Genomic DNA, 9,504 nt, shown 5'->3' on the forward strand with positions numbered 1-9,504 from the left:
GGGAGAGGAGGACGGCAGGAAGAGACAGAAGAGAGGCTATTTTTACACGACTAAGAGTGGGTCACAGACGGTTGAATAATACTTTAAATGTGATAGGAAATCATCAGACAGGAAAGTGTGATTATTGTCAGGAAACAGAAACAGTGGAGCATGTACTGATACTGTGTGGGCAGTATGAGAGGGAAAGAGAGAGGCTGAGATCCAGTATGAGGGAGAAGGGGATACAGGAAATTAATTTCAAAGCATACTGAGTAGAACGTCATTAGATACAGCCTCAAATATTTTGTTATCTTTTTTAAAGAGAAACGGGGTTGGCTTTAGTTTGTCAGTCTCTGGCCCACACTCAACTACAGTAGGTGGCGGTAATGCACCACAACGTTGGATGCCAACTGCCGATAAACCCCACCGAAGAAGAAAATGACCGGCTACGGAAATGACACACGCTGGAGAAAAAAAATCTAGCCAGCAGCCACTCTGCTCACGTCTGTCTTTGCCGTTAGCTACCTTCTGTAGCGTTTAATGATTGCATCGTTTCACAGTATCCTAAATATATATATATATATTTTACAATTGCAGTAACCTCTGTCGTTTTTATTACTAACTCATTGGGTTGTAAAAAAATATCGAAATTCAAGTTACCTAATCTATCGATTGTTTCGGGGATTGCACATGAATATCTAGCTAGCTAGCTAGCCTGCTAGCTACAACAGTCAAAATGGCGGACAACGAGGATGAGAGCGATGTGTCAAGTACAACAACAGGGGCAGATCATGGTACAATATATCAAGTTCAATGTGTTTCTGGATTGCCAGAAAATGAAACCTCTACAGAATTGGAAAACCAGAACCAAGTCGGCGATAAATGTATTGAAGCGCAGGGCTTGACAGATTTCCTGCAAAGCTGCACTAAAGAGGAGACATTCGTTGCAAAGGACTCCCAAGTGGTTGTCGGCCAAACTGATGGAAATGAACAACAACCTGAACAAAACATAACGTCTATTGTTGAGACTTCAGGTATTGCAAATGGTGCAGAGTATTCTACAGTCAGTGCTGACTTTGTAAACGCTCTCGCACCTGGAACCACCATTATTTATGTGCAACCAGACGGTAGTTTTGTTGAGGGATCAGGTCTGACTGCAGAGGAGCAGCAACAGCTAGTGGAGCAGTTGGCCAAACAGCAGCTTGTCACAGTGACAGAGAGTGAGGCTGTTCGTCTGTTTGAACAAAATCAAGTAATCAAAACACTCCCTACTACTTCATCACAGACACAGTATACGATTCCAAGTACAGCACTGGCTCCCAATGAGCTGCAACAAGTGCTAGAGCAAGTGATCAAATCTCAGCAATCCATGGCCCAGACACCCAAGGAATCGGAGCAAGTTGTGACCACTTTGGACCCCACAACTGGCTTGTTCACGACTGTTGCAGCTTCAGAGATTACAGTAGGAAGCCCACATCCACTGGTCACTATGCAGAATGCATCACAGCAGCTGAAGAAGGTTGCAAAACAAGTGGCACTTCAGTCCCACAATGGTACGCGCCTGGTCCCGAAAAAGGTAACTACTTTTTGGATTAGTTTTTTCTATTAACTTATTGCACATGTGATTTTCACTGATATTTAATATGCTCAATTGTCTAATTCTGTGTTTGAAAAGATAACTTTTGATCATAGCACTTTAATCCGATGCTATGAAATCTATCCAGATGTTATTGTTTATATTTTACCAGCAGGAAACAATCAGAATCCAAGTCCAGATGCCCTCTGGAAAGCAGGAGGTGAAAGGACCTACGCAGGCTACCATTTCAATCCCCCAACAGAAGAACTTGGCTTTGACGAGTCAAGGCCAGCAGGTCAAAGTGTCTACAAATGGCAGTGTGAGCAGCAGCCCCCAGATCATCCACATCACACCCATGGTTGGACAGCAACAGTACTTCCTACAGCAGAACCCTGGAGACCCTCCCATTCAGCTGCTTCTGCAGAGTTCAACCCCTGTGGTTGGCAGCCTGGTTCCCATTGTGCACAAACTGCCCATACCTGTTCAGACCCCAGCCCAGCAGCCTTCTGTTAAGGCCCCGGTCAACGGCACAGCAGTTAAACCTGCCACCGCTGCTGCCACCACGTCTGTCTCTGTCCCAGCCTCCACAGTGGAAAAAGTTAAAAGGGTCAAAGCCAGAGTGAAGAAGGCACCAAATATCAAAACCCGTTCCGGGAGGGTGTCCAGACCGCCCAAGTACAAGGTGAAGGACTATAAGTTCATCAAGACAGAGGATTTGGCCGAGGGCCATCAGTCAGATTCTGATGATTACTCTGAGATCAGTGTGGAGGAAGATGAGGATGGCGGGGATAGTAAAAAGGGAGCAGCATCTATGAGTTACAGTCACAAGCGGAAGGCCTTTCAATGTGAAACGTGCGATAAAGCTTACATAGGCCACGGAGGTCTGTCCAGACACTACAGGCTGAATCCCTCTCACGGTGAACTGAAGTCCCCTCCTGAAGGGACCCCAAAAACGGACAGCCCTGGTAAGAGAGCAGGCGCTGGGGCTGAACATAAGAAGCCAACTGAAGAGAGTAATGCCTACAGTGTTAAAAATACATCAGGTCCTGAGAAAAGTGATGCCACAGAGAAAATGGCTGCTGCAACTTCAACCACTCAACAAAAAGTAAGTCGCTAGAAAGTTACCTTGTGTATAATCAAATGTTGACAAACGAATACCATTGGAATGTTGACAACCTGCAGCTCATTTACCCGAAAGCTAATATTATGGTGATGTCTGTCTGTTATAGTGTTGTTTTTCCGGACACAGATTAAACCTGGTCCAAGACAACAACAAAATCAAGCACAGTGGAGAATCTCCATTGAACTAGCTTTTAGCCCGTGACTAGGCTTAATCTGTGTCTGGGAAACCAGTCCATAATGTTTTTACGGATTGTACCTTCACAGGTGGATACCACGGCAGCCCAAGGAGTAGCAGCTTCTACCAGACAGGCAGTGGGCCAGGTAGTGGTCCAGGCTCGGGGACCAGGGAGGCCCAGAGGACGGGGCAGACCACCTACCAAAGGCCTGCCGATGGTGGCAGTACACCCAGCAGTGAGACGGGGGCGACGGGGCCGACCCCCAAAGCTAGGAGGGGGAGTAGCCAGTGTGGAGCAGCAGGCCCAGAGAAGGAAAGCACGGCTGAAAGAGGTACATCAAATTAGGAATCAGAACACTTTAAACAAACGGTTGCTGCTAGGAATGTTTCTACATGAAGTTAAAAACAAGTGTTAAATATACAAACAAAATGTAGTTGTTATAATGCAAAACACATGAGTATTTAGTAATGTTGTGAGTATAACATGAATCTCTGAACACCATAAGTTGTTTGACTGTTTATGTCACTTGTTCCCTTGCTAGGTGACACACGAGTGTGATAATGAAGAACTGATGGAGACTGTGCTCCCTCGCCTGGCTAAGGTCATGACTGTCTGGGAGTTCCTCTTGATGAAGGTAAGGTCACCACGCTAACCACCTGAACAAACAGTTGCACGCCAATAAAGCAATTTACACAATACATTGTTTTTGCTACACAATGTTTGAATGCACTTTATCATACATTTTTAGCAACAGGCAAATATCGAATAAGACACAGTTGTAGTTTGTGGTTTACTGAATAATTGTATTCCATGAACCGTCAGGTGGAGAAGGGGCGGCAACCCAAAGCCCAGTTTTCGGATGTCTACCGGGAGTTTGAGCAGCTCCACAGCCAGGTGAAGAAGATGGCCCGGGACTATATCAGTAACCCTCAGCAGGGTGTCCACACGGCCTTGGAGGTCCACAATGTAGATGTAAGAAGTACAGCTATATTATTAAATTCAATGAAACTATACATTTGGGGGGAATTAATAACGTCATAGCCAGATTACAAATAAAGAACTTCCATGCATAAAATACTATACAGACATCTCATTATTAGTACCACTACACTGGGAGTTGAAATGTATTCAAATGCATTGAACAAATTGATTCTGTCTCGGAAACAAAATGTACAGAGTAAAATTGTTCATTAATGTACATCCTGTTGCTTAGGTTGCCAAATCTCTTGGCATCGTCGATGAGGTGAACAGGTTGAAAGTCCTCAACCCTCCAACGCAGCAGAATGTCACCAACATGGCAACCAAGAATGTCCGCTACATGGAGGTAAGCACCATTTCATTTAGGCTGCACACTAACTCTACTCTTGCTGTTATGGAATTATATATTTTTTTCATGGTAATTAATTGTTATGAGATGCAAAAATGTAAAGGTAATTCTTAAGTTGATGAAAGTCTTTTTACATTTTTTTACCCAGAATTCTAAAATGTTACCTCCAACGAAGAGATTTAAAATGGAAAACCGGGTTGGTGTTCAAATTCATCAGAACGGCGTTGAGACTTCCAAAATAGGTATGTTGTATATTTTACCAACTAACAACCTGTGGATAGATATTTGATATATGTCCTAACCAAAACATGGAAGAAATCATGGAAGATCACACATTTTCTTTCTGCTTTCATTTCCCTGTATACTCTCAGAATCCAGTGAGGCCAAAGTAGAGAACACCGCATCAACAAGCATGAAGGACAATTCACCACAAACTCAGGCGCCCACCAAGAGCCCCGCGGGCCCTCAAGCCACTCAGACTGCTGTCGTCAAACCACAGGTTGTCTCATCTAACCCAGAGACAAATGTAATACCCATGGAACTGATCCAGGATCACTTATCCAACAGCATGACAGAGTCAATTGACTCAGCGGGAGGAGAGGAGACCATGGAGACAGGTCAGGGTGCGTCTGGTACGGAACCAACCAAGGTCCTGAGCACCAGTGACATGGGCCCTCAAGCCACTCAGACTGCTATCGTCAAACCACAGGTTGTCTCATCTAACCCAGAGACTAACGTAACACCCATGGAACTGATCCAGGATCACTTATCCAACAGCATGACAGAGACCGTTGACTCAGCGGGAGGAGAGGCCATGGAGACTTGTCAGGGTGTGTCTGGTACAGAACCAACTGAGGTCCTGAGCACCACTGACATAGCAGATCAGATGAAAGAGTTAGAGAAGGCCTTGGCCACAGACCCAGTCCCAGTAGATCAGCAGCCCAGGAGTAGTAGCACTCAGCCGCATCAGCCCAACTGTACCCTGGTCCAGGAGAGTGGCCTGACCCAGGCTGTCTCCAGCGGAGGCCAGGTAGTGGTTCAGGAGACCCAGGAAGGCCAGGAGATCTACATCCAGACCGAGGGGCTCACCATGCACCTAGCAGAGGGCCAGGAGGGCGACATGGCCTCTGAGCGCATCGTCATCGTCAACGGGCCTGACGGCACCACCATGCACATCCGCGCCCCTGAAGGAGTCCCTCTGGAAGCAGTCCATGCCCTGCTTGGTATTGAGGCTGAGGGGAAAACACAGCAGTGATTTGTTGTTTCTCCATGTTCAACCCCCTCAACTTCACCCATATTGATTTCTTACTTCTGGTGGATTTTATTGTATTCCAAGTGTTCTTTATGAATTTGTAAACATTATTTTCGATGTGGTGTTTTCATATTTAGACAAATTATTAGCCCTTCCTTAAAAGTGTTTAGTTGTTTGTGATATGTTTATATGTAGATAAATATCAAAAGCAGTTTAAAAAAAGTTGCACTATTTTATTACTTTTTATATATTTGGGTGTAACATTTTCCAAACATAAAATAGGTTTGTAATACCATGGGACATTTATTCAATGGAGGGGAAACTTTAAAAGAAATCGTAAAAGTTGTGGTTTTATTCATTTCCATGTTTCATTTGTGATTCATTGTTGCAGTACAACCATTTCATATACTGTACAGTTTAGCTCATTTTCCTCTTAATAAAGAATGTGAGAACAAATCATTATTTTATTTAACGGAAAGTTGAAACCAGCAGCATTGCTGTGCTTCATTCGGTGCATGTGAGTTCCTTTGTAACATCCGTACAGTAGTTGTATGGCTACTGTACTTACAAGTCCATACACAGAATATAATCCCATTCCAATATGAAAAAAATGTTCCAATTTATGTTTGTTAGATTCGTCAATGCGCTGTCTCTAAAAGAAGACCCTCTAACCGTAGCCTTGCACTGTTGTCTATGTACGGCTGATACAGCCTGCAGGAGAGGTGCACCATTGAGAGGTTGTTGTGTGAGCTAGTTCCTGAAGAATGGCCCGCTTCAGAGTCCGGTCACGCTTGTAGGCTTCGTAGAGCTTGGAGGGGACCTCAGCTGAAATAAAAATGGTGACATTTCACAAAACCTACTTGTCATGGAACATACAGTGCCTTCAGAATGTATTCATACCCCTTGATTTATTCCACATTTTGTTGTGTTACAGCCTGAATTCAAAATAGATTAAAGTCAAGGGGTATGAATACTTTCTGAAGGCACTAGATGATTCGTAATAAAAACACCTCAAGGATCGGTTTCCCAGAAAAAACTTAAGCCTACACCTGAACTAAAAAGCAATTCATAATGTTTTTTAGTCCAGAATTATGTGTATTCTGGGTCCTACATGTATTTTCAAAGCACAAGGCATCTTAAACTGATGGAAAGTCTCATCGAACTGTGATGTAGGCCAGGTCTGAAACAAAGGAGTTTGTCTTCCTGTTCCATATTGGAATTTCTCCAGGTCGATGATCCCCTTCTCAGATTAAACTAATTTATCAATTTTTTTATTCAATTACGTGTCTAATGGAAAGAGAAAATGGTCAAAGTTGGCAAAATAGTACGAACAGATCTGGAATCAGGCTACAATTGTTAGTGTTGCCAGAGGGAAAGGTGGAACAATTCTTAATCAAGATTTGGCTGATTGTTCCACAGTCTTTGATACTGTTCAATCATGGCACAAATTATGGATTCACCATTTTGTCCATGACACTTAGCAACTCTTGTAGTTCACTACTGTTTCCAAATGCATTCTCTGAATTAGATGTGTCCTGATCCTCCTTCATGACTTCCATCTCTTTATGTAAACAGATTTTTTTTAAGTGATGAGGAAGATTGCCAATTAACATTAGCATGACTTTCCTCCCAATTCCATTTATTGTCAAGCAAGACATCGCAAAACATTGTCAACCCTAGATTGACAATTTTATTTGCAATGGTGGATCCTTCATCATTCAGTCGGTCCCATTTCAGAATCAGATTGTGCCAGTCAGCTACATTGTCTTAAACTTTTCTTGCACTTCCAGTCACTGTAGACTGAGACTTTCTGCCAAGAGTGGTCATCTCAGATCCTTGTACTGGGGAAAATACATTTTTATGTTTGGCCAAAGAGTGTGCCTGCCTACTAGTATGCATCTGATGTGGCCAAATATATGGGAAGTGGTAGTTTATTAACAACCAGGTAATGGATAGTAGATTAGTATTTTATATTAAGATAGATAAAAGATACAACAAAACATAGCAAATTATTCACCAGCTGACATAGGAAGGCTTTTTACTAGCTATCATTTTGGTTCTATTGATGTATAGGCAGAGCCATATATTTAGAAATATATGGCTCTGGATGTAGCTAGCTACCTCTGGGTCAATGATGTCATTTGAAGCTGGACCAGAGCTAGTAGCTAGTTTGCTAGCTCATCAGTAGCCTCATTGAGAACCAGGTTTTCCTAAACGGGAAGTCCATGGCACAAAATCTGCTAAAAAGGGGTAAGAACCCGGTGTAAATCAGTGACGACTCGCAACACGTCAAACCAATCAAATGCCTTGCTTGGGCGGACTCACTAGATTAGTGTTGTAGGTGCCACAGTGCGTGAGGATGGCCGTGAAACCGCTGATTAAAACCCATCAAAATATGTTGATGTATGCCGTGTTTGTGGTAAACCGCACGACTAACAGGGACAAAACATAACCTTCTACAAGGTAAATCGTCTTCATTGCGACTGGACTGCACACGGGCTTTAGAAGAAATAACGGGACCTGTCACGCTGAGTGGGTTTTCAATATAAAAGAAGTGCCAATGACGTGGAAAGAATTGTATGTTTTGTGAGGGAAAGAGCAAATTCCAGAGTTAGAACGGAAAGATGTGCCAAAAGAGTTTCTGTTCAGGAAAGCACTGAGAGTCTGGCGAGACGAGGCCTATTCAGGGAGCCATCCCCAGCGACAGATGACCAGCCGCCAGATATAGGAATTAAACTGCTACAAGCACCGGTTTATGGTGCATTTCTGGTGCTCGCTATCGCGTGGCGATGCTGCTGGAGTCGGCATTGGCTGCCTGAGGGTTTCCCCAGCATCGCCACATGTTGCTGATCAGACCCTATTCCTCACCGCCACCAGATCAACACCAGCTAGAGCTACTTGACGAGCTGTCGCCAGTGACCCTGCGTGCCTCTGACTCCCTGCCTGTCCCTGCACTAGGGGACCCTCCAGCAGCACCGGACCTGTCTGCTGCTACCTCTGATGACCGGTCCAGCCCTGACATGGGCCCATGAATCCCTGGAAACTTCAAACTGTCTCACTCGTACAGGACATTTCTGATCCCCAGCTATATGGCCAACCCCACAAATGAAACTGAAACTACACACTCCTTTGTCCCATGCCCTCTTCTCACATGTTGGAATCCCCCTCCTACATACTGGTGCAAATGACCATAAATTTGCCACCTGAAACTTGGCCCACAACTGCGTGGCCACGCATGACTCCAACACCCTCATTAGGTTTGCTGACGACACGATGTGGGAGGCCTGATCACCGACGACGGTGAGACAGCCTATAGGTATGAGGTCAGTGACCTGGCAGTGTGATGCCATGACAACAACCTTTCCCTCAATGTCAGCAATACAAAGGAGCTGATCCTGGACTACAAGAAACGAAGGGCCGAGCATGCCCCCATCCACATTGACGTGGATGTAGCAGAGTGGGTCGAGCTCTCGGTGTCCACATCACTAAGGAATTAACATGCTCCACACACATCAGCACAGTCGTAAAGAAGGCACGACAACGCCTCTTCCACCTCAAGAGGCTGAAAATATTTGCATTGGCCCTCAGATCCTCAAAAGGTTCTACAGCTGCAGAGCATCTTGTTTGGCTGCATCACCACTTGGTATGGCAACTGCTTGGCATCCGACTGCAAGGCACTTAACTCTAATTTGCTCCAGGGGCGCCATACTACTATGGCTAACCCTGTCAATCGTTTGTAAATTCGCTCTGGCTATCTACTCCGATTTCAGAGCAGTCTGACTGTGCCAGAGGCAGAGCGCAGAATAAGGGATGAATTTACTACGTTGAATGTGGCCAGTGTCAGTAAACGTCAGCAGAAAAGCGTAATTAAATTGTTGACAGCAGCACAGTTACAGTCACCAAAACTCTGGATAACATGAAAACTGCCTAACCAGCTCTGCTAGGGCGAGTAAAATGGTCAGAGTGAGGTGTTCTCTCATTTGTGACTGGAAGTAGCTAGCAAGTTAGCTTAGGTGCTTGACTGCAGTTGGGAGGTCAGAACGCTTGGATCAACCCTACTCCTCAGCCAGAG

General features: G+C 44.6%; 1 protein-coding gene and 1 pseudogene across 2 annotated transcripts; one reads left to right on the top strand and one right to left on the bottom strand.

Moving 5' to 3' along the window:
* Nucleotides 1-437: 437 nt before the first annotated feature.
* LOC110497711 lies at nt 438-5,888 on the top strand. 2 transcript variants are annotated; one of them, XM_021574006.2, is made up of 8 exons: nt 438-1,555; nt 1,731-2,660; nt 2,942-3,184; nt 3,395-3,487; nt 3,676-3,825; nt 4,067-4,177; nt 4,329-4,422; nt 4,552-5,888. In XM_021574006.2, exons 1-8 carry the CDS (start codon nt 716-718, stop codon nt 5,433-5,435), a joined length of 3,345 nt encoding a protein of 1,114 aa, XP_021429681.2. In that variant the 5' UTR covers nt 438-715; the 3' UTR covers nt 5,436-5,888. The 2 variants fall into 2 exon arrangements, with proteins under 2 accessions (XP_021429681.2, XP_021429680.2); XM_021574005.2 differs by having other exon boundaries at nt 439-1,555; nt 1,728-2,660.
* Nucleotides 5,889-6,019: 131 nt separating this feature from the next.
* LOC110498333 lies at nt 6,020-8,454 on the bottom strand (annotated as a pseudogene).
* Between the last annotated feature and the right edge of the window lie 1,050 nt (nt 8,455-9,504).

The sequence above is a fragment of the Oncorhynchus mykiss genome, chromosome 19 (genome assembly GCF_013265735.2).
Source record: "Oncorhynchus mykiss isolate Arlee chromosome 19, USDA_OmykA_1.1, whole genome shotgun sequence".
Taxonomy (NCBI): domain Eukaryota; kingdom Metazoa; phylum Chordata; class Actinopteri; order Salmoniformes; family Salmonidae; genus Oncorhynchus; species Oncorhynchus mykiss.

What these genes read in the sequence shown, in the direction of transcription:
- LOC110497711 (XM_021574005.2), top strand. Translation starts at nt 716, where the DNA reads ATGGCGGACAACGAGGATGAGAGCGATGTGTCAAGTACAACAACAGGG. An exon ending in AGAATGTCCGCTACATGGAG is followed by an intron (nt 4,178 to 4,328) that starts GTAAGCACCATT and finishes TTTTTTACCCAG; the next exon opens with AATTCTAAAATGTTACCTCC. An exon ending in CGTTGAGACTTCCAAAATAG is followed by an intron (nt 4,423 to 4,551) that starts GTATGTTGTATA and finishes GTATACTCTCAG; the next exon opens with AATCCAGTGAGGCCAAAGTA.